Source organism: Plectrocnemia conspersa, unplaced genomic scaffold (genome assembly GCF_051122295.1).
Source record: "Plectrocnemia conspersa isolate PC_06_02 unplaced genomic scaffold, ASM5112229v1 ptg000008l, whole genome shotgun sequence".
In the NCBI taxonomy this organism is placed as follows: Eukaryota; Metazoa; Arthropoda; class Insecta; order Trichoptera; family Polycentropodidae; genus Plectrocnemia; species Plectrocnemia conspersa.
The window spans coordinates 4,723,432-4,750,088 of NW_028277172.1; the positions used below are offsets into that span (position 1 = coordinate 4,723,432).

A 26,657-nucleotide genomic window follows, 5' to 3' on the forward strand; every position below is an offset into this window, starting at 1 on the left:
GCTTACATGTTACAGTTCTTCTGTCATCTGGCATGCGCTCGCTGCGCCCATTTTTGTGCAATTAAATAAACAGTGAAATATGTTATAATCACGGCGTTTTTCTTACAAAGTGTCAATTGAAGATGATTTAAAGGGATGTAGGATTTAGAATTATAGACAATATAATTAAAATTATAAATTATGACTGCCAGTAAGTGTTAGGTTATATGAATAATATATCACGATTATTCTAACAAAATTACTATCGACTTTCCAGGATCTAATATTAAAAGACAAACAGCGGTGATTTGGCAATTAAAGGTATACATACCAAAGTTAATTAAACGTATTACAGTGCTAGTAATAATAAAAATCTTGTGTTTGTGTAAACAAAAAGTTACATTTTACCCACTATATAGTATCGTTTACTGTTAATTTTCAAAAGCAATCATAGATCTAATAACATTAACGTATGGCAAACAATTAATATATGACATATTGCGACAATTTTGAAGAAGATGAAGAGATGTCAATCTACGTGTTTAATCCTCTACAGTAACTCCGTCAATTTTGTTCTTTGATTGTCGTTTAAATTTAATTTATGGATTATATTAGTAGTAATAATGTGTTCAATGTCTGCTCTTGATAAAAATCTTATTGTTTTTAATTATTTTTTCAAAAATAATGGTGGAACAATTTGATGATCTATATGGCTACAACGTATAATATAACAAAGTCACTTCTCATGTTGAAGATACTGTCAGCAAGTATTATCTTTTTATAAAGAACATACTACATAAGTTTGATGTAACTGAATATCTTGAATTTAGATATTCCCAAAGAGGAATGATGGCACAGAACAAAAATTGAATAAAAACCATGACGTATACATATTTTGCCACATCGTAATTAAAAATAAGCCACTCATAGATATTTTGGCTATTGATTATTTCAAGTATGCAATAACATATTTATAATCATTGTAAAATGTCGTTTATTAGATAACTTTAAAAAAAACTACACATATAAAAACTGTCCGTTAGCTGATATATATATCGTTCCTTTTGCGACAGCGCCGATTTGATCGACATTAACTTTCAATCCTCATACATACTAAGAATATATTACACGTTCGCTTTTAAAACATACCTGGTTTATTTGCAATTCTTAAAATCTAACGTTTATATGCATTAAATCAGAAGCAATGATAATGTTTATGTAATATAAAAGAAAAAACTCACTTTTCGGCCTCGGAGCCCGGCGACGGGAATTCAAAATTTGACGATTTCATTACGAAGATTCCTTTGTGATTGTTTATCTGATTTAATCAATGTATTCTTCTTATGCTAAACACATTATATAGTTAAAACACATCTATTTAATTTGCAATCCGATTATTATATTTATAGTTAAAACACATCTAGTTAATTTGCAATCCGATTATTTATAAAAGATAAAACTCACTTTTCGGCCTCGGAGCCCGTCGCTGGGAATTCAAAATTTGAAGATTTCAATACGAAGATTGATTATGATTGTTTATCTAGTTTAATCAATGTATTCTTCTAATCCTCAACACATTATCTATATATTTAATTTTCATGGTTATAACACACCTAGTTAATTTGCAATCCGATTATTTATATTCAGTCAAATGACGAATTAATGAAAATTATTGTCGCGTAGCAAAATTTTGTTATTAAATAATAATTATTTAAAACTGTTGTCACGGCATTGTCGGCCATCTTGTTTTATATTTGAATGCTTATTTTTCATTGGTCGAAACAACAGAACGCATTACCGGTGCCTCAGAAAGCAACGAAACAAATTCAAATTTTTTTTTATTATTATTTATTATTATAATTAAATATATTTCTTTCGTTTACGTGTATTACTATACACCGTTTATACAAAGCGATACGATTTACAAATGTTTCATTTAGAGTTATGCGCCTCCGGAAGCGACGGCTTAGAACAATTATATATAAGACTTCCTTCTGTTGCTATTTATCATAGCAGAAAATTAGTTCGTCTGTGGAATTATGTTCAAATGCCACTTTTGATGCAGAAAAAATTAGCTTACAAAATAATATTTTTATCAGCGATATAGTAATTTCTTTCTTGTGTCCATTTACCACAGCAGAAAATCGCGAAAATGCTTAGTTGTTGTTGAAAATTCTTCTTTTAACGGAAGAATAACCAAGAATTTAGCAAACGAGTTGGCAAATGCAGAGAAAGTCTATTACTGAAAATAATTTGGCCGCGTGCTTGTCTTTCGCGTTCCGAAAATGAGTTTTTCCGGCGACGTCAGGTCTCATTAGGCAAATGGATCCCATTCCGCTGTGGTCTTATTCAATAACGTCTCCGTGTCTGCTGTAATAAAGGTTTCCTTCAAATTACACCTTTCTAGACGTTGCCAACAGTCAAAAGGTGTTTCGGAAAGATGAAAGCGAAAGATATTCGCGCTCTATTGTATCCGAAAACGACTTTAAATCGGTCGCTTAATAAATTCCGCCGTAATTCCCAGATCGTTCTAAAGTATTTTATTTTACAATCTGTGACTCTTTGTCAAACGTTAAACCAAAAACAATTCAAAGCAAAAGTGCGATATAATTGCTATTATAAAATCATTTACCAACATGTATATGTATATATTTTCAATCTAATAACACAGGCAATGCAAAATCACAACGCTGTAATTCAGTATTTCCCATTTTCGTCTTAGTATCCATGTGCCTTTTATCTAAGAACGGTAGGATGAGTATTATGTCCTGTCATGTTATGATATTTTTTAATGGACCGTGTCTCTTACTATTCTGATACATATTCATGATTGTAAAGACTTGTAAAGGTAAAAGCGTTTAAGAAAAAACCCGACGCAGAAACAAATTTATGAAAATTGAACGAGAGTAGGTGTGGGATTGGGTGGTGGTGGGAAAAAATATATATGAATGAATGAAAAAATAAGCACACAAACGGCATTCGGGACGGACTTCCGGCGGATGCTCTCGCAATGGCGAATTCGATTCCGTGAAAATGCGGAAGGGGTTTTAATTTTGAAAAGGAGACTCGAAAAACGAAAGCTCTTCTCGCGGTAGAAAGGTGTAGCGGCGGGAGTGGGGTATAAGAAGATATACGGCTGAAAGTTAGACAAGGTGCGGTTGTTACACCGTGTGCAGATAAGATGGCGGACCAGATGAGTTATTGTTGTGTTTCGAGAGCGGCGCGAACTCCTAAGGACTCACAATTAATTCTGCAGAACAGCTTCTCTGTGCTGTGTATACGCTTTTGTTCTATTATTACATAGGTAATGTAATTTATATATTTGGAAGCTGGAAATTATCAAAATATTAAATAACTAGTAAGGTTTTTAGGCAAGTGTTCTTGTTGCGACCTCTCCCCTTTGGAGATGGCCGTCTTTTCTTCTCGAAGGACCATCGTCTCTCGACGGAATTAAACGCCTCGAACTATTGAAATGCTTTATTATCAGAGTTTACATCCTCAGAATCCTTGCTGATGCACGATCACACGCCGTGACAGCCGAAGCGCCTTTAGGTAATTTTCACACAGAAAACCCACGCATGGCCAAAACACACTTTTATTCGGCCATGCATAAATATATGTAAAAATTGTCAGAACAGTCCTAAAAAACTACTAGATATTTATTTATCGCAGATTAAGAATCCAAACAGCAACTAACACGATAAGTGTGAAAAAACATTAAAAATATTTTATAAATTATATTGCTGAACAGAAATAAATGTAGCACCAAAATTAATATTGATTATAAGTACTTTAGATGCTTTAGAAAAAGCAAAAAATATTTTATAAACCATATAGAAATATGTGTGTTAGTAGAAATGTCAGAGAAAGTCTTTGAAGAAGTGATCGTTGGTTGCCCACATTTCCGTATAGAAGATTTTTTTTAACCATTTCGGTGGGACGGCCAATTACAAAAAAGTGGCCATTAGATAGTTTTTTAAATGTGCTTCAAAGCGTTTGCGACGGATACTTTTATTTTTTTCTGATACATTACTGGTACTTTGATTTAATTTGCATAAATATTTTCTCACGGTGATATCATATTTTAAAAAAGAAACCCTTTTTATCTTATATTACATACCAAAATACGCTTTTTCGCCAATTTTTATGCTTTATTAAAATTTAGATTCTCATGCCTGTAAATTTTACTAAAAACTTTTAGACCGTTTTTAATCTTCTTGACTCATTGGGCGGTTAAACTTTTGAATCCGACAAAAGTTGGGTTTCTACTCTGTTTTATAGTTGAGTAGCTATTGTAAAATTCTGGGTGCTCTGCCAATTTCTAATGTTTATTATTGAACTATTAATGATTTTTCATTATCAATAATTATTTGTATTAATATAATAATATGTTTTATTTAACTTAAATAATTCAAATCCATATTAAAACAAGTAAATTATCATTGTTTATTTTTATTATTTTGTTTTTTTTAGAATAAACAATATAAATCAATATTACAACAAGTAAACGTGATATTTGAAGAAAGTGATCGAATTAAAAGGTAAACCTTTAATTAACGTTAATAATATTTACCTTACACATTAAATTCAACCCAATAATATCATCCCTCCCCCATTTGATTAAAATTCACATACTTATATTATGATAATTTACTTTAAAAGTATTTTTATTATTTATTTAATTGCTATTTCATTGATAAAATTGCCTTAAAAAAAAAATTATTTATTAATTAAGAATACTTGTAATGTAATACTTGTAATTATTATAATGTCGATACTATTATTTTAACATATTCTATAAATTTATATTATTTTATGTACATTTTTAAGCATCTTATGTAATTCATAAAATTTATATTAGATATTTTTTGAGATACAGATAATTTATCGCGCACAATTCACCGCCAGCAATTAACCACCTAAGCACAAGTACCGCAGATGTACGGGATTTCACTTGGCGTTGCAAATGTACGTAATTTTCATACAACCCATAAGGTATTTTTTTTTCTTCTTTTTTTTACATTTTTTTTATAGAGCAATTATTTTATGTATTGCTTATTTAAATTGTACTCTAAAAACAACGAGATTTTTCGAGTAAATATTCTAAAAAAATATTTTATTTTTCTGTTCTATATTTATTATTTTCTTTAAAAAAGAGACAGAAATAGCACTTTTTTTGAACAACTTTCAAAAAATATTTCAATAAAATAACTATACTTTTGCCAGTTCTTTTCGATAATACAGCAAATAAGCTGTGAAATTAATATACAGAATGATAAAACCATTTTTATTATTTCTCGATAAAAGCTTAAATCTCATTACGTTCCATTATTTGTAACCTTCGAAAAACAAGCTGTTCGGAAAATTTCGCTATCACGCGAAAACGCGTGAATGGGGGGCTGTAATGTGTTACAAATTATTTAATGTACCAAAAAATGTTTAATATACGGATTTTTAAATACAATTTAATATGTAAAAAAAATAATGCAATCTTACAGATTGTATTAAATAAGTCAAAAGTAATATTTAAATTAAAAAGGGTTTCTTACTATTTTTCTCGGTGGTAAAAGTTAGCTACTAAAATAATAATAAACCAAGCGAGCATTGAAATATTTTTTTTTTTGCGATATGCGAATATAAATAAATACTTCATTTGCATTTATGTGAGGTGAATATCTGGATTTTTTTCTAAGAAAAGTAGTTTGTTGTAGAGAGTTATTCATGGGGTGTTTACTGTTCTAACCAAAAGTAATACGCGAACAATTTGTTTTATTGAACAATTATTTTATGTATTGTATATTTAAATTGTAGTCTAAAAAACGAGTTTTTTTAGTACAATTCTAAGAAAATATTTTTATTTTTTCTGTTCTATATTTATTATTTACCTAAAAAAGCGGTTTTTTGAACAATTTAAAAAAAATATCTTAGCCATGAAATAATCTTAATCGCTAGCAGTTTACCACCACAGCAATTGATTGCATAAACAAGTTATAGCCTACAAATGATCGCTAGCATATTTTATCACCAGTCAATACATATGATTTATATAGATTTGTTAGTCATTTTAAATTAAAAATAATTGTATTTTTAGAATTAAGTGTAGATAAAAATGTAAGTTTTATTCTATATATACCTACATATCCTAGAAAAACATCTTTTAAGAATTTATGGCCTATTATTCCCACAGATCGGAAATTTGGGGCTCAAGTTTAAGATTAACAATGGACACTCTGTTTAACCGTATGTTTGCAAAGGACTACCTTTGCTGTGGAAAAAAGCATTTATTTTTAAGTTACTTCATAACTCAAAATTAAATTAAAACGGGAAACAACTATAAACTATTTGCCTATTAGATTTTAAGTTTAAATTATTAAAAGTTGCCTTTAACCCTTCAAAATGTATTTATTATTGTTATTAAAATGGGATTTCAGATAAATAGTCGCATTTATTATTATTGTTTGGTACCCAGGGTTGGTTCCGCTCGGAGCGTTCCCTAACTTTGCCCCCCCCCCCTTGAACAATTATCTAATACAAAATCTGACCTTCCAAAAAAATGTAAAAGTAACTTAACCTTTTTAGTCCTAGACGATTTATAACTCTCTGCAACGATTCCTTTTCCATAAAAAAATCCGAAAATTTACCTTATATAAATTCACAAAGCAAAAGTTGCTGGCCGCTTTCATAGCCGTTATGGCCAAACCAGCAATGTGACACTGTAGAATTCATAACCATTGGTTTCTGAGCGTGGCGCTGACTTTCTAAACAAATTGTTATAGTAATAAGGCTCACTGATTCTGAAAAAGGATTATTGCTATTGATTTTCATTTACCTTATATGATTTAGTATTTTATGTTAGTATTTTAATAATATGAATCAGCATCATTAGTTATGTCGGCCAAAATCGATTTTAAAGTGAACACATTCATTATAAATGGTCTATATATACTGACTTTTATTTTATTAGTCATTATTCCTATACACCCCAGCTCCATAAATTTTCTGGTACATTGTTTTTTTTTGTACGTATATAGGTAGATAGGGACAGTGAGAAAATTAACGATTATACAAATATGCAAATATCGCTATTAATTTTTGCCCAGCAGCAGCATCTGCAGCCGCTGACCCAGATTAATTGCGAAACACAGTGGCGGCGAAATAATTAAATACATATTAGCTCGTTTGGTGGTGTTGGTTCAATTTATTTATTTAGAGATATTAATATGAGTTGAAATAAAATATAATTCTTGTAATGGAGACTGATCAATTCATAGAAATCTAGCGACAGTGTTCAGTTTGTAGAGGTAAATATGGTTAAATTGGTTTATTATCGAATACCAGGTTTTTAAAATCAATTTTCCAGAAAGGGGCGTGTGGATTGTGAAAATTATAGTAGTTCGAAGAATATATTACAAGCCGCACACAGTACGCTCAGTATAATTATTATATTACATTTAGCTGGAATGATTTTTTTCCCTTAATTTTTCCTCACCCAGTAGAGCTAATTATATTATTTCGTGCTATCCTAACTCGTGACCTGTGAGTGATCCATTTGCTGTAATGCCGTAATTCTCAGAATGAAATATTTTTGTCACATGTGTAATTTTATGTTAGTTAGTTTCTAAGTAAACAATTTATTGCAGTGTTGACAGTAAAAGTCGTTCCAAGTTTAATATGTTATATTTTTATTGTTTTAAGTTTAAAAAACGGTTACTTTAGTGCACTTTATTTATTTTCTCAAATAAGCCTTAATTTGATTAAATATTCTACAGTAATTTTCACGTAAAATTATCTTCCTGTATCTTTTAAAAGTATTGTCGATATTGTTTTAATGATAAAATCTTGCCTTTTGCCACTTTTCTCTTTACAAAATATTTTAAAACAGTTTTTATCGTATTTTTATTATTATTAATTATGTTGGGCACACATGTATTTTATATAAAATATAATTATGATTTTAAAATAAAAATAGCTATACTTATTTTACGAAATTATTGTTTTTAGTGACGTAGTAACATTTAATGTGCTTTTATGAGCTTTTAAAAAATTCAGTGTTTTTAAACATAAAAAATGAGTAGTGTTGTGAGTGAACCAGAACAGTAAGCACCACACGAATAACACTGCAATGAACCTACTTAAACAACTTAAATTTTTGACCCCTAATACCGGGACAGTACCAAAAAGTCTTGTTTTCGGTATTATTTGAGATTTAAAATATTATAATGGACCATAATTAATTTTGATTATTTTTAATGAGCAGCAATATACAAATTTAAAAAATAAAATAGGGGAAGCGGTGCTTCAATAGCTTTTGTATGCACTTCCACAATAGCTTATGTATGAAACCCTGCTATTATTGATATGCACTTATATATTTTATTTAACATTATAATTTAAACAAATATTTAAAACGTTGTATGTATAATACATATTTTGTTGGTGACAGTTACGTTAGAATGCAAACCATTCAACGTACAACATAAGTGAGGTTAGGTCACGTGTCAAAGACGACCGCAGCGCCGCCGAAAAGTGTCAAAACGAACGTGGCCGACAATGCGCAAATTTTCGACCATGGACTCGTTGCGCTCCGTAGCTGCGGACAATTTTCGGGCCGAATCGAATTTGCGGTCGGATTTAAATGTTTGACATTACCCCTCACGGTGAGTTATAAATTCGGGTTGGCAGAAAAATTCGAAACTATCGCTTCTGAACTGAGCGAACTTCCAGCTCGGGTGAATTTCACGCTCTGGGAAATAGTACTCACATTGATTGAATTTTTATCAGTACTGCCATACTAAAAATTCTCAAAATTAATATTTGACTAGAGCACATAAAATAATCTGTGCATGTATATATATTATTTATTACATACACACATCAACGATTTATGTCATTCCTCTATACATCCTTTAAATGGTGAAAGTTTGGCAGAGAGCCAACGCGAGTTACAAGCCCTCAATATCTCACACACTCGTGATATACACGTATAATATATAACTTACATATTATGATGTAACCAATTTTCAAATCATACACAATAACTGGATTTATAAAATAAAATATGGTAAATTCATTATATAACGCAATCTCAGCGATGCCAACCTAACAACTCCACGCTGAAAAGGGGAAAATAAATTAAAATCGACCCAACGCATGTGAGAAACTCTCTATACATCATTAATCAAAATATAAAGAGTGTGAATAACACCACGGCGGCGGTAACTAATCTAAAAAGTTCAAGGTTGAGGATTACCAAGAAAAAAAGGAAAAGGATCACGGACTAGCTTATCGGACCCTTTTTTGAGAAAACTTGAAAAGTAAATCTGTCTTCCCCCTCTTTCAGTTACCCACTCCAAATATCCTGTCTGAACAACCCCTAACCGGCCCTTTGTTGTTCATGGTTTCGAATGTTTTCCCGGACGCAATCGATTGGAGCGTAATAAACGTGTATAATGTATACGTCAATCAAAATAAAAAAAAAACTCATACGAAGTTAATATATGTGGTAAAAAATAATCAGTATAATAAGGGGATTATGAAAATGCTAATATTTGTATATCAAAGTACTATATAAATTAATTTTAAATTTCTGTAGCTCCAGGTAAATATAAATATATTTTTTATAGCATAGCAATTCACGGCATTTATTTTCTTGCGCTTTTTTGCTCTCGTTGGCAGGTTTGGCCATAACGCACCTTTTTTACGCCTTATACGGATTAAAATATATTTATCATTAAATAGTAAAAAATATATAAAAACGTGCCTTAGCTCGTTCCGAATGACACATTGCCCCGATTAATTGAACACAAATCTTTTTTAACGGCGTCCGTGCGAATATTAGTCTTCCCCCTTCTGCGATTTTTTCGCGGCGGCAAGAAAGTATCCCCGTGAGCCAAATATATCCCCAACAAGGCGAATAAGGTTTGATTTACAGCCATAATATTGTTTTCCGAGATGTATTCTCAATGTTTACCGCCACCGAGGACATGTCTCCCAGTGCCGTTTCTTTTTGTTTCTGCAAAGCCCAATGTTTGTATTTCAATCACGTTTTGGACATTTCGCAAAGCCTCGGCCGATATTGAAAATTTATACGAGCGAGCAACGATAACAACGCAAATTTGCGTACATTTTGACACAATTAAAACAAAAAATCTAGTAGTACTTTACACAAACACGGTCCCTTCTTATAAAAAATAATATCATTGTTCGGTTGATTATGATATCATATACATATACATGGCTAAAAAAATAATTAAATAAATAATATTTGAAGAATACAAAGATTGGAAGCAAACAGACAAAAAATATTATTTCTGTTCACCCCCATCAAATGGAGCGCAAATTCGTGAATCGCCTCGAAATTAATTTAATTTGCCGTTTGATTAATCGCTCAAATTCTCAAACAATTAATTGGGCTCGTTCAAAATTTCGCATTAAATAATATGATTCTAATTTGTTACATTGAAACGGCCGCGATTTGTAATATTTACAGCGTAAACAATAACAGACTTCGATTTATTTTCTTTTATAACAATATTATAATGCGCTTAATAAATTAATAATTTCTCATAAATATTATATAAGTAATACGAGGCTCAGAATTTGACGGGCGTCTTAATTCCGAATTAATTACGTATCTCCCGCACTGCTCTTTTGTATCTCTTCTACTCTCGCGCTTCTCTTGCTCTGCATTGAAAATAATCCATCAACGTTGTGGCTTGGTGGTCAACCGTTTCAAACGCCTAAATGTTGATACAATATTGTAAATGTTGAAATTTTGACATTCCATCGATATGAAGATTAATAGTAATTTATTACGCATACACTACGCGAAAGGTACATGGACGGATATTTTTTTGTTATGATCGATCGCATTTTTTTGTTTGCTTTAGTAACACTGCTTTCGCGGATGACAGATCTAAATGTCAAAATGACGTTTATGAAATATTAATAAAGAACGTGAAATGAAAATATTGAAATTAGTCAGTCGGAAAATATAAAGTAACTTTCTACAATATACGAATATCAACAAGCATTTTTTTACTATAACCATATTTGAAACTACAATATATAACTGTCAAATCTAAATTCATTGATATATTTCAAGGTTATGTAACATTTTAAAAATGATTATAGCTAATTATCAAGAGGCATATTATAAATAATAAATTTCGAGCAAAGGTGAATGAATTGCGAATATACAAACATAGTATTATGTGATACGCAAGGGAAAGTGTTTGCGGTAAACAAAATTTGACCGCCATGTTGGCCTTAAGCACTCGGCCATCATCGCTCTGTACACTCTTTTCCTAATTTTCCCCTCAACCAACTTCAATTAATTTTAACTCGGTTGTAATTATTTTCAACCTAAAAAAACAGCATTAACGAGCCGTCGACGATAAAACGCGAGCGGTTACTAATTTATATATTTTCCGCTGTCGCAAATTCGTGTCGTATCTGATAAGCGGATTTTATTTATTTATTTATATATATAGTATATGTATATATTTATATAGGAAAATGTTTTTCTAATAAGACAGGGAAATGGTGCGGTTGTTTCGTGAATAGGGGGTGATCTGAAAGGACCTCAGGGGTCGGATATGACCCGACAAAGACTTCCTTGGGGGAGATCAATATACCAATTGAGATCCTCTACGGAATACTCATCCCCATACATGATAAGTATACGATTTCCTAATATGTGTATATTCGCATGTCAGCAAATTCCGTTGCTCTTATCTTGAAAAAGATAAGAAATATCGAATTTTTATTTCAGTACACGTCTGTCTACAAAAAATATATAGCCATTTATTTTTAAACTATCTCTAATATAATACACAATGCAAAAAAATGCTCCAAAGTTGAAATATAAAAATAAAAAATTTATCAAATCGACTGTTCAGAACAATGATGTATGTTAATCATTTTAACATAGCGTAGCAAGTTCTGAAACGGAGCTAGTATCTTGACAAGCTTTTCTAAAATCAAATTCAATACAAAAAAATCATTAGCTTATAATCGGATATGACAAAAAACTTTAAAGTATAATAAATAAAAATTATCTTTTCCAGGGATTTGTCCCATTTTTGCAATATTTTTAATCAACGCATGTCATCGTTACATTTTGACATTTACGTAATTCCAATGTCGAGGAAAAAAGAGACTGTCCTAATTGAGTTTTCCGGATTTCAGTTTTTCGCATGACAGTTTTAATTGAGCAGCACTGGAACAATTTAATATTCGTGAAGCGGCAATTAGTCAAATGAATTCGCCAAATTTCGTTAGTTCAATATAAAAATTACGCTGGATTTAATCGGTAAAAGCACGTCATAAACTATAGAACGATGTTCTGTTTGTAAAAAAAGATTGTAAAGGGTAAACTTGAGGCAGGTCAACCCGATTATATTCTTTTTACACTATTTTAAATAGTTTTATCGCAATCACTTGCTAAAGTACCTGTTGGATATTGTTATAAATCATTTAAAACATTTCAGCTAAGTCATACTTTGACATTTATATATTTAATTTTTTTAGATTTCAGTCCAATGTTTCATTACTTAGTAGTTGATGATTGTATTTACCCTTGTAACGCATTAGATTAACGCTTGTTATCTTGCAACGGAAGATTTATAATAAGTAAATATTATTTAATATTATACAAGTCCAAAACTGTGAAGATGATTTCGTTATATTAAAATCGGGCGAAAATTGTATATATATTAATAATAATAAAAAAACATATGTCAACAATCATTGTTCGCTTGCCTCAGGTGTACCCTTTTTTATCCCCTTTACCAAAATATCTGATAGAAAGAAAGGGAGGAACGAATCCTCCCGTAAATCCATTGTATTCCGAATTTTTCACCTACCGTAAAACTTTTGCTTTTCCCCTCGAATCCTCATTGTGAGTCCGGGAGGGAAAGTAATTTAAAATTGTGCTTCATAACGGGTGATAAATTTCAAGGCTCTATTCAAGTTTCCTTTCGGACCGACAATGCGATTTCAAATTTGAAATGGAAAACGAGCAAAAAAACTGAAAAAAACCGTCCCGATTTAGACGCGATAAAAATAAAGTTTTTTTATGCTGGCAACACTTTGCGGCGCTTGACAAAACGCTAGCGCATTTGTTTTAACCTTTATGCCTCTCTTAATTGCTTTAATGCGTTAGTTCATGTGAATTTTAAATTTTGACGTTTTATTATAAATCTTTCGACCTTAACTATAAAATGAATATGTGAATATATAACAGGAGTTTGGGTACGCCATACGTTTTTCGTCGTATGTAGTAACCGATTTCGATGTACTATATTAGGCGGACTACAGATTACATCGGTATATATAAAAAACACCTTTAGATGTTAGGATTTGTCTTAAAAACGTCCATAAATTGAGGAGCTCGATGGCACATTGTACCTTGTATAATTATTTATTGCGCAGTGCCATTGAGCATGCTTCTTTGATCAAATTGCAAAATAATTCAAGTGAATCACTTATAGTAAAAAAACCAAAAAGGATTTTCGTATTCCTGAACATTTTTATATCCCACAAAATTCTCACAAGATATGCTTGGATATGCTTCCCACGAGTTAATAATAAATATGTGCAATCCGGTGTACTTGGTATTGATTTTCTTTCATCCAGCTACTCGCAGTTGTTCGACACTTTGTGATCTAGCCAATAATATAATTAATGTAAATATGTTTTTGTTTATTTTCTGTGCATTTTGCACTGGCTATTAAACTCTGAGCAAGTATTTGAATAAATAAACTCATAGTGTTGTGGAGTTTTTGTCGTGTAGTTTCACCACTACTCGAAAAAATAGTTTACACATACATTATACACCATGTAATAAATTCCCAACTATATGAACGAATAAGAAAAACATATTTTTCATTAGTCCCTAGTAGAAAAACACTCCGCCATTTTGTTTATTACGTCAGTCGCAAGATGGCGCAGGTTCGCATTCGGTCCGATGCAAAAACAATATTCGACTGACCCGAAGACGAAAATACGTTTTTGGATGGGTTTTTTCGCTCATCGTCCGATCAATCTTGGCCGTCGACGGATGAAAAAATACGAGGATCTTGATACGGTAGGATTGACCCCGTCGATATGGCCGGTCGTTCAAGGGTTTTACGGCCTCCCGGGGAGGCATAATGATTCGAATTGTTCTGTTACGCACGGATCACCGGCCAGTCGGTCTGATTCGAATAAATACCCTAACAATAAATACCCTGACCCCTGTTGTTGTAGACGATGAAGGTACAGTGGAATCTTTAGGTTTTATTAATATTATACTTGATTCAATTATTATCGTTGTAGCATGACAGGAGCTTATTTTATATGTAAGAACGAGGTTACAATCAATATATACAAGAAGGTATTATAACAACACCAATCTGAGTATATATTTTATTATACAAAAATCACAATAGATCAGTGACTAATAGCAAAAATATCTGGGATTGAATCCCACATGGACCCTAGTGTTAAACATCACAAATTAGGTTTTCCTAGATTTTTCTAATCTCACAAAAAGAAGACAAAAAATTAAATGGTCAGACTTTGGGTTAGAATAAAAATCAAATCTCGCTCAGAATTTTAATAATTGCCTGGTCATAATTATATTAATCGGAGTAGTATAAATATCAAATGGTCAAGATAAAAATAGAATCATCATTTAAAATCAGAATTTAATTAGAGGAAGATCCTATGACTAAAAAAATATTATAACATTTATAAATAAAAATGGGCATTAAATTATTTATTTTTCCGTCCCGCCAGTGTTATTAGAGTGCCGCCAATTTGGCCATAATAAACCTGAATAAATACATATAGATAGGCTCCTACATTATAAATAAGTTTTTTCAATTATAATAATAATAAAGTATTTTTATAAAATAAATAAGACACTATTTTACAATATATATATATATATATATATATATATATATATATATATATATATATATATATATATATATATATATATATATATATATATATATATATATATTTTTTTGTTTTTTTTTCAATAAATTAAATGTTTATTTCTTTTTAACAGTTAATGATCCTTTGACTACTGATATTAACTTTGAGATTATAATGGCATTTTACTAAAATCAGAAAAATTTAATCTTTGCGATATCAAAACAACGCTTATTACTACATAAAAATACTGTTAAAAATATTAAATGAAAGCTTATTTCAAGCACCTTTTTATGATGAAATACTATTTAAAAAGCATTTATAAAAAATCATGTAAACACTATGACCACATCAAAATATACAGGAATGAAAATTATAAAAAATAAGTAAAAACTTATGTTTAATATTTTTTATAAATACTATTTACAAAGTAAATAAAAAATCTCAAATAGAACGCAGACTTTTATCCCACTGACCGAACTAAAACAAACATGAAATTACCGCATATTTACCAATTAATTAAAGGGCACAGGAGCTAGATACGAAAGCCAGATGCAAACAACCATTGCCTACGCAATGAAAGCAATATTTGCACAATGGTTTTCATTAATTGCTCTCTATCGATTCTATCCAAACGTGAACAGTTTTAGAGGCTCTAAAGCGACCGGCGAGTATATTTATGTATGGTAATGGTCTTTTATGGCGTTGTCATATGACCAGATAAAATATCGTAAGGACATGGCAAACAAAGAGAAACAGGTTTACCTCAAACTGGTGACCCTGACCCTGAAAAAATGGGAACGGCTGGACTTTGGTTAACACATTCAAGCATCTGCAAATTTTAAAGTTCTTTATGGAGTGATAGGTGTTACACGACAATAGCACACTAAGGAATGAATTACATGTTAATATTCCTTTTAGATTTTCAATTGGGCTTATATAATATGTTCAATATGAATGGAATCTCAAGACTGTTTATATGCGAAAATAAAATTAATACAAAAATCGCGAATGAGCTATTTATTTCGTGAAACTAACTATCAAGTTATTTCAATCCTCAGTTTTGTTTAAAAAAATCCATCAAATATATAATAGGCAAGAAATGGCAATAGCAATGTGTAATTTTGAGTACTCATATTAGTAGATTTATGGTCCCCATCCTCTCTAGTCTGCAGAAGAAAAATTACCGTTATATTAAGGTTACATTTCTGCAAAATTACATACGGTGATAGAAATGTATACGATTATTTCTGAAATGAATATTTATAATATTTTTTAAAACATACTAATATTATAATGTAATGGGGGCTAAATCATAGTAGTTTATTTCTATTGTTATTCTTATAAAAATCGGTCCGTGACCATCATAGTTGGAACATCTAGAGATTTGGCAACATTGCACTTGTCATTTATTTATTTATTGGAATTAAATTAAGATCATTGTTACAAGTTATACCAACGCGTAACAATGGTCAAAATAATACATAATATTTTTATAATACACAAAATATAATAAAGAATATGTTTCAATACATAATGAAATTAAAGCATTTGCTGAAATTTTTTAGTTAGATTACAAATTAACTCTCAATAATATAGTATTTATTATACTTAAATATCGGTAATCAAAACATAACCATATAGCAATCGGCATATATAAATAATTTTTATTTTTCTCTAAAGCAATGTGCCATGCGTTTTCTTCCTATATAATTTATTACACCTGGTGGCTGAAAATGTTGACATTGTCACTGTATATATTTAAATTTTTACTGTTATGCAATGTTTTTAAGAAAAATAATTTTATTCTGGCAACAGTAATAGCATACCGTCAGCTTACTAATGACGGAATAATCACGATGTAAAATTTTGGCCTTAGAAGAATACTTTGCTTCTGATACTATATTATTAATAATTAAAATAAATTTTGAACACATCAACACAAAGTAGTAACTACGTTCCATATCAAAAGACGATAAATAATAATATAAAAGTTTGATATTCCTGGAATGGATTTTTTTACAGCGTCGCGAATGTCCGCATTCTTTTAATTTCGCCATTCGTTGGAAGAGCAATTTTCAACTGCGGGATCAAATTTTGGAAGAAAAAAACACGACAAGATAATAATTGAAAAGCGGAATTTTCCAGGGAGACTGTTGCCATAACCGCCCCAGAGACAGCGGAAAAGAGATGGGGGGTCAGGGTCCATGGCAATCTCTTTTTCCTCACGTCTTCGCCGCTTTAAAGTTTTACGATCCCTGCGAGCGTGTATCGCCGCTTTATATTATCGCCATAACCCGGCGGCGGGCTTAACGTCTTCCGCTAGAAATTAACTTGATTAAATTTTGGTGGATTTAATTAAAAATCATAAGGCCATGATATGTGGAAATGTAACATTAAAATTATGATTAATTCGATTATTCTTAAATTAAGAAACGTGATACATTGATAAGCATACACACGTGACATCAGTTTTTGACACAAGTTGTATATTCTTGATTATTTTTCATTGTTTCCAGAAGAAAACCGCAATTTCAGGATTCAATATTTTGGTCTATGAAAGAGCTTATGGAATTGTTGAATGCCCATTGAAATTTATGACTGTTTTATTATATGTTTATTTAGTCATTGTCTTTATATTGACAGATTAAAAATATGATTAATTCAAGGGCAGATCAATAAGTCCTTACAAAACATTATTTTGGATTGAATAATTTTTATTGCTGAACATAGTCTCCTTTTAACTCGATACACTTGGCAGTAATTCGAATCGTAATTCATGCATTTTTGCCTTCGAAACTGTTTATCTCTAGAATGTAGTTGTACATTCATTTTTCATCAATGGTTATGTATCGACGCAGAAACTCGTTATGATTGCGACGGAAAAAGGCTAAACTAGCCATTGAAGCGACCATACGATTGCCTTTTTACGCGACATTCATCTTGCCTATACCTTTTTTTATACTCAATTTTTCATGTAAAATTGTAAACCATATGATATGCCTGTGACCTTAATAAGTTCGCACACTTTGACTTGCCGATCACACAAGATCATATTGTGGATTTTGTCGATCATTTCTGGCGTAGTCACCACAAGTGGACTTCCCGAATTATGTACGAACACGCTTAAACTCATTCACCCAATTGATAGTTTCTAAAGGTCGTAAGAACATAAAAAAAAAGTCTTACTTCATAAAATAAATAATAAAATTAAACTGGCACACTTTTAAAAGATGCACTATCCCACATGAGTTGTTCCAGCTCCTCTTAGCTATCACCGAAAATATCGTTTACATGATTTTATCAAATTGTAACACTTCTTGAAGCACAGCCTTATGAGCCGCTGTTGTGATATGTGTCGTAGACTGTCAAAGCTAAGCCGCTGGTCCGAGTGAAAAGGGTTTACCCTCTAAGAGCACGCGTTCCGATCGAACTCTTAGAGCGCAACGTCTCAATATGTCTCCTCTCAGGCATGTGTTGCCACACCGCATCGGCTCAAAATTGGATAACGCTTATTTGTGCCGCGGTCTGCTCCCCCCACCACCGTCTCGACTCCGAGCAATTTACTTTGCTTCCTTCCCCTCATGAATATTAATGTTTTTCCGTTCGCCGAAGCGAATATTTACCGCTATTTTGCCAACAATCCCCCTCCCCCCACCTCCTCTCATACTCTCGCCATTTTATCGAGCACAAGATTTATATTTATTTATTTATTTTGGCGGTAATAACCAACGACGGCACTATTTTGTTAGCGCCGCGCGCGAATTTATAGCGTCTTTCGTTCGCTACTGAGGGATTTGGCCGAGGGGCGCGCTTTCCCGGCCATTGCGCGTCGTACAACAATCGAAATGATAGATGATGAATAATTAAAATTGTAATATCTCAAGGTTTTCTATTGTTTTTTTAAATAATATTTATCGCGTTGTAATTTGCCACCAGTGATTTATTATATTATTTCTGTGTAAAGATTCATATATACATATAGAATACGAATCGAGTAAAAGAGAAGAAGGAATTTAAAACATTATGGAACATTTCAAAATAGTAACTTAGAGCGTACATTTTTTAATTAAAAAAACAACATTTATATGTTGTTTTTTTTGAGCGTTGGTATATGATTCGCAGAAAGTTTTATGTCACTAATCATTTTTTATAAACTACTGAAGCGTTACTATTTTCGAGAAATTATAGTTTTAAGTTCCGGAACGTCTTCGAGAATCACGATCGCGTCCTCTTCTGGTCCTTTAGAGCCAGGACGTCTACACTATGACTGTCGCTATCCGGCTCCTTAACAAGCTAACGATTTATTTATAAATTATTTTTTTTAATTTTTAAAGATTATTGTACTAGCTTCATTTATCAGTAAACCAAGTATTTTATATTTATATTTAGAAAGCGACACTGACAATAAATAGAAATAACAGGTGACTCACTAAAAGTCGCTGGCGTTTAAACGGTTAATACACTGGTATTACACATTGATCTATTTAATGTTAGCTGTATCATACAATTTTAACATTTTATGAGTCTTTTCATCTCTTTTACTATGCATTATTTTTTAATGTTTATTTATGTATAGTAATAACATATTGTATTGTTTATTTTTTCCCGGTCGTGGCGCATTGCAGTAACCTGATGGGTAACGATGATATTAATTTAATTGAAATAAATAAATAAATATTTTTATCGTGAAAGCAGATGGTTAATTGTCTAGGTAACCACTAAGCCAAATAATATAGACATACTCCTAAATTTATGATTAAAGAGTTCCGAGAAATTCAACCAAGGATTAAGAATATTTTATAAAGTATTTTATTATATACAATTCAATTTGTAGAAATCTTTTTAAAATGTTTACAACCACTGTCTTTTTTATAACGCTGCATAAGTAAACGCGGGTTCGTGCCTAATATGCACATTTCTTGGAAGGTTTTAATAGGGATCTGAGGATGACAAAAAATTGTATAAAACACTCGAACTCGCCTTATTTTTGCTTAAATAATAAAAAACCTTTCCGAAAGTGTTCGTGCCAGATGTTTGAAAATATGCATACTTTTTCGGACAACCGAAAGTATCTAAATGACCAATATTTTTCTGCAATTTTCTATTATTCTAACCGGCCGGCGGTTTTATCTTTGCTTTGGTGATATAAGAACCCGTTCCGATAAGAATAATTTACGCATCGGAATTGACAAAATGCAAAATGATTTTAGGCTATTTTTTTTTAAATCAAAAAAAAACTTATCTTGTTTTTGTAAAGTAGCAACAGTCTCACGTTTATTATTAACAGCTGAAGGGGCCTTAAAACTTTTGTTAAAACAATTGGATAATATAAATTCTGAGCAGTGTTGTAGCTAGGGTATGTGCCGCCCAGGGCGATCCTTAAAATTGCCGCCCCCCACCCATACATTTTTTTGCAGGGTCATAAAATCAGCATTTATTAAAATAATAAATTGGTTATTACTAAGCTGTTGTTATTCGTGAGTTTATATATGTTTTAGTGTATTCAGGGTTAAGAACCACACTAGACGATCCCATCGCGAATATGCCGCCCCCAAGCAAGTGCCGCCTGGGGCGGCCCGCCCCCTCCGCCCCACCATAGCTATTCCACTGATTCTGAGTTAAGCTCGAAATTTAAACGGGCAATTAAAGAGAATGTATATAATTAAAGAAACCAGACATTGATGTCATTAATTAAATATTTGCAAAATCCAGAATCTTTCGCTGGTCAAAAAAATAATGACTTCTTTAGTTATTCTTCAAAAGCAGAAATATGTAAAATGGGGAAAGAAATTATTGGCTCGACGAATTCTAAGGACCCTCGCGACTCTATTAAATCATTAGAATCCATTGAAGAACAAATAATAAGCCCTGTTATCGATTAAACCAACATCAACATAAAACGAAAGGAATTTTTCCACGGCCAAATTTTTTTAACAAAAAAAGAACGAGGATGTTTGATTCTACTTTATATGACATGTGTTTTTAAGGGTTATTTTAAAAATAATATGTAATTATGTATCTGCAATACTTCACTGTTTTAGATACGTTTTTTCATTCATCAAAATAGATAAATCAAAATGCCAACATATAATAACAAAATATAAACATTCTCACTGCGCCAAGATAAATTTAAAGCATTTAGAGTTTATTTGTTAAAGAATGTGCAGCTCTACTTTGTTCGTTGAATTGAACGTCACTTTTGAACCACCACAAAACCCATTATATCATTCCAGTTGCGATGGAAGCGAGTCCCATGGTGGCATTTTGTTATTTTTTCTCTCAGACAAAGTTTATCTTTTTTCTTATATATATATATATATATATATATAAACTTCTCCATCTTGTAGTTTTGAAAGGCGGAGTCGTAAGTTTTATCTTCTTTCTTGAGATAATAACACGTCGCCGGAATGGCCAAAGAGACGGCGAAGGGCACGAGACCCAATTTAGTCCGGGCACACTTTTGGTAAACATGTTACTTGGCGCGTGGAATTTTTCCCTTTCGCCCCTATATATATTCTTATTCTAACTCAATTTTCTTTGTTTCAGAACTGAATCGCCGCTAGGGATGACAAATGGATCTGGTCGATGTTGGATGACAGGGAGACTGAAATGTCGCAGACCTCGCACTATCTCGACTATTACTCCCGCAGGGACCCTCCGATGATGTCTCCGGATCGAGGGTCGTTCCAAAACTACCCAGAAGATAGATACAATCACAGATATAAAGTTTCAAATCATTACGATTCATTACCTAGACGCACGCATTATCCGGAGCGAAACAGGAGGAACGGTTTCGTATACGAAGACATCTATTCGAAAAGGGATTACAGGCCTAAATATGATTATTCTTCGCCGTACAAACCGATCAAGCCCGAGTACCTCACACTACCCTCGCACTTAGGCTATAATAAATATTCAACGCTGCCCAAAAGTTGGAGCATTTCATCTGGAAACTCATACAAGAGCCATTTCGTGCAAACGACGTCCACCAACCGATCTTTATCTCCCACGTATGATTATTATAAGCACTCCAGGAGTGGACACAGAGAGTTGAGACACTCGGATCACGTCAAGTATAATCTGGAAGATAGAGTGGATCAATATAAGTCGTACAAGGACGAGAAACAACTATGCGTCAGAACGATCGTGCCTTGGTACATGGAGATTGAAAACATGAAGCGGGCGAGAAAAATGAAATCGGAACAAAGGGTGTTCGCACAAAAGGAGATTATTTATCCTGAAGACAAAGGTACGAAACAACAACGCATTGTGAGCCAGGACAATGCGGGTATTTCTAGCGGTGGTAACACAGCGAGGAGGAGCGAATTCGAGACGAAGAAAAACGTGACTTTCTCGGAAGTCAGGGGGTGTAGTACTTACGCTGGTAAACAAAACGTGCAAGTGAGAGAGCTAGAAGTGTCGTTCAGTCAAGTAGTGGACAAATACAATATGATTAAGGACTACCAACACAAGCAGCAGCAACAGGAACAACAGCAGCCTCAACAACAGCAGCAGCAGCAGACTGTAGAAAAGATAAAGATTCCAAACGGGCACTGTTCCAGCGGTATACAGCAGTCCGGAAAATTGCCGCTGAAACCAGGTCAATCTCCAGGATTTATATCTGGGCTGGTGAAGAGGAAGTATCTGTCGCAGGTAAGACCCGCTGATAAATTTATACGGCTGGCGTTTTGTCCGCTGCCAACAAAACGGCACAAGTTCTCGGTTCCGATTGAATTTTTTTTTTCATCTGCTGCCGGGAAAATTTCTCGCATATCAGTTTTACGGCGCGAAAGCGGAACTATCTTCCGGTCGTTGAATTATAGTATGTACTGTGTATATGTGTAAACGTATATGCTATGAAAACATGTGTACCGCAATTCCGATTATGCTTTTGGGTCATGTGTATCTATAATACACATGTAGCGCAGTTTGATCAAAAGAGCTTTTTCAATTTTCTTTAATATTTTTTTTTCTTTATTGTACGTAGCTTTTCTCGAGCTTTTCATCAAAATATGCGAGTATGTGCCACATATATACATATGTACAATAATCCAACTTTTTAATTTAAAATATATTATTTTTTACCCGTAACATTTTAATTTTTTATTTAATATAATGAAGGCCCAATAAAATTAGGCTACTGAGAAAAAAAAATATTAAACAAATATTACTAAAAAAGGCACAAGACTAAACCTAAAGTAAAAATATTTTTAAAACACATAATAATATATTAATTCGCGGTTTATTAAGCACTGTGTGGATAATGAATATTTAGGATTGTATGTAAATAAGATAGCATATTGTGCTACGCGGCTTGATTTTCCTCGATGCGTAAGATCTCGTATCTCGATATTTCATTTGCTAGAATATGATCTCAAATTATATGTAAAACTCTTATGACAGATGGAGTTAAAAATATGATTGTAATTTTTTATAAATGAGGATATGTATTTTTATTTTCCTCCCAAAATTCTAAAATATGTTTTTTCTGTCTAATATTTGTACATGGTTAAAGTTATCCAATATGAATTCAATGTCCACATCTGTAGAAATAAGGAATCAATGTACTTTTATTACCAATTCTTTATTTTTAAAAAATCCTCTACATCGTCTACTTTTTCTTCAGTCCTTTCACTAAATTGTGACTAAAATTGCTTTCTATAAAAATTGTAATCTTTAAAATTTGATAACGCGAATCCAAGTGAACAATAAAACATTGAGGGGATTTTCAAAACAAATCAGTGCTTAATGTTAATGAGAACTAAATATATTTAATACATGTTTCACACAAAGAGGATACAAAAATATTCAATATTAAATTGACTACAAAAATTACGTAGTATCTGTCACTTAAATTAAAATCCAAACTCAACATTACATTAAACCATAACAAAAGACATAAAGCCTTATTGCCAATATAAACGAATCCTCTCAGGCTTTCGAATTTTATTTCAGCCATAAATTTATGAGAGTTATTGACGGCTCTTACGTGACGTCTTTATCTGTTTCACGAGCCAATAATCATTAAATGACCATAATCCGAGAGTATTCAAATTAGTTTCGATTAAATTTTCAGGTAATGGCAGCCCTAGCTGTGTCTCTAGCTCCATTCGCTGCTGGTTTGGGTAAGGGATATAGCTCTCCAGCTATAGCATCTTTACAGCAGTTGAGGTTAAGAAGACCATTCAATGGAAGTGCTCCTGTGGACATTGCAGTATCAGACCAACAGGCTTCATGGGTTGCTAGTCTATCATTGTTAGGTAAGTAAAATGATTTATTGTTAAAGTTCAGGTTCATAAGAATGCGGACTTACTTCACTATAGCTGTTAGGTCCGCAGACACCGCTCATAAAACTTTAGATGCACTTGTACCGTGTCTTTTAATTCGTAAATCGTTACATTGTGTTTATATCAAAGTAAGCCTGGAAAGGCAACAAAGGTTGCAAAGTATATATTTATTAATGTTAAAAAAATGTAGGAAAAAAAAATATTTTATTTGAAAACAATTTCTACAAAAATGAATATTTATTATTAAAATCTATATTAAAACGTTTCTCAGTCTTTCATTTTCTTTAATATTTTTTTTACTGAGCTACAATTGTTTATTTATTTTATTAGCTACCATTTTGTTAATTCTAGATAAATTGGCAAAAAATATTAAAAAAAAAACATTTTTTTTTAAATACTATATTTGATTTTAATTTATATTTTTAAACGTTTATTACCTCTACATTCTTTCCTTTAGTTTTTTCCATTGATAGATGACTTTTTAAATGTTTTGAATAGCCGCTATCTTGAAACGAGATCGCCCGCAATTCACCGCCAGCAATTAATCGGTTCAATTTACCGCCGCGTCAATTGATAGCGTAAACAATTTTTAGCCTATAAATAATCGGTAACATATTTTACCGTCTAAAAGTATGTGTTTGGTTAAATCATAAAAAGTCATGATAAGCATATTTTTGGAATTCCATGAACCATGATGGAATAGTACGGAATTTAAAAAAATGATCAATAAAAATAAATAATTTAATATGCAGATTATGTATTTTAATAGTTACATGTATCACAAAAATAATAAAAATTCATTATTTCCAAAATAAATAGGTATTAAATAACTCAATATAACAATAGGTTCATTTTAAACCTAGCATATATCTTCTACAAAGAATATCTATAGAAAAACCTTATTTTCAATTTAAAATGACCAATAAATTTATATAAATTATATTTATAGCCTGGCAATAAAATATGTTAACGATCATTTTTAGGCTATAAATTGTTTATGCGATCAATTGACGCGGCGATAAACTGCTAGCGAATAATTGCTGGCGGCGAATTGCGGGCAATAAACTTTCCAGACCTCGATTAAATCAACGAGGCAGGCCAACGAGCTTCGACTATATTCTATTTTTATAGAAAGTTTCATATCCATAAAATAAAAACTATTTAGTAAATTCAGTGCTTGTATCAACATTTAATATGTCAATACGTTTTATAATAATATGAAATATATATTAATATGTATATGATTATTTTTATATTTACAATTTTTTCTCGGCGTTAAATTTTTTCTTCGTAACGTTTCGCCAAAAATAGCTTTTGACATCTTCCAGTGAATAACTCAAGAGGAAAAAGTTGAATGGAACGCAGACAAAAATTCTTAAGACCAAAAACGGCGATTAAAGTTCATTATTGAATTTATTTATTTATATTATTTAAATTAAATTAAGACCATTGTTACCTAACAGGTTACTCCAATGCAGCACGATGGTCGAAAACAATAATTGTATTATTTCAATACACAAAAATATGTATTATTAAAATAATGCATATAAAGAAGCAAACAAAAAAATATTAAAATGATGTGATATGAACCGGACCAGCTCCTCGTAGCTGACATTAAACAGAGTAATATGCAATGCCAACGTATTAAGGAGCCGGACGGCGACAGCCATAGGCAAGTCGGCATGTGCAGACGTCTTAGTCCCAACGGCTATCAAAAGAGGACGCGTTCGTGATTCTCGAAAACGTTCTGGAACACAACACTAAAATTCCTTAATTGTCGACAGCACCCTTTAGTAGTGAAGTGTATTCTCAACAGTAAAAATGCTTAGCGATTTCAATGTTGAACGTCCTCTTCGTTTCATTACCGTGTTTAGAATTTAATGAGATGAATTTGGTACTTCACTGTAGTACTTTGTCTTATAACAATTTTTGCAAATCATAGGAGATATTAAATTTGGTGAAATTTTTTTAAAATAATTTAAAAGATTTGTAAATCATAGGTCATACAGTATAAATTACATGTAAATTGAATTATTTTATCATTGTTTCTTATATTTACAGGAGCTTTGTTCGGTGGAGTCATGGGAGGTGTGGCCATGAGACACGGTCGCAGAAAAGTTCTCCTAGTGATGTCACTACCTTTCAGTCTATCCTGGATCTTGACCGTTTTCGCCACCTCCGTCGAGATGATGTTCTTCACGTCCTTCATGGGCGGGTTTTGCTGCTCCGTGGTCTCCATGGTGTCGCAGGTGAGACTCGTAACTACACTACATAATACTAAAACAAAGATGCGGTAGATTTTCGGAAACTTGGCGGTCTGCGCCCTAATCCCACGGTTGTTTGAATTATGGCCATAATGAAAATCGGCTCAGAGCCAGAAGCCGCAAAGGATGCTAGCCGAGCTTTAATTACAATCTGCGCGTTTTGTGGCTTCTTAATGTAACAAATTATTTTTAATAACTT

General features: G+C 32.1%; 1 protein-coding gene across 1 annotated transcript in view; it reads left to right on the plus strand.

Annotated features, from left to right (window-relative positions):
- Positions 1 to 26,657, plus strand: part of LOC148232777 (facilitated trehalose transporter Tret1-like) — a 39,064-nt gene that overhangs the window by 7,610 nt on the left and 4,797 nt on the right. Inside the window, exons 2-4 of the mRNA XM_088189476.1 lie at positions 21,454 to 22,560; positions 23,984 to 24,167; positions 26,256 to 26,443. Of these exons, the coding sequence (XP_088045602.1) occupies positions 21,493 to 22,560; positions 23,984 to 24,167; positions 26,256 to 26,443 (1,440 nt within the window). The 5' untranslated portion in view covers positions 21,454 to 21,492. The remainder of the gene's footprint in view (positions 1 to 21,453; positions 22,561 to 23,983; positions 24,168 to 26,255; positions 26,444 to 26,657) is intronic.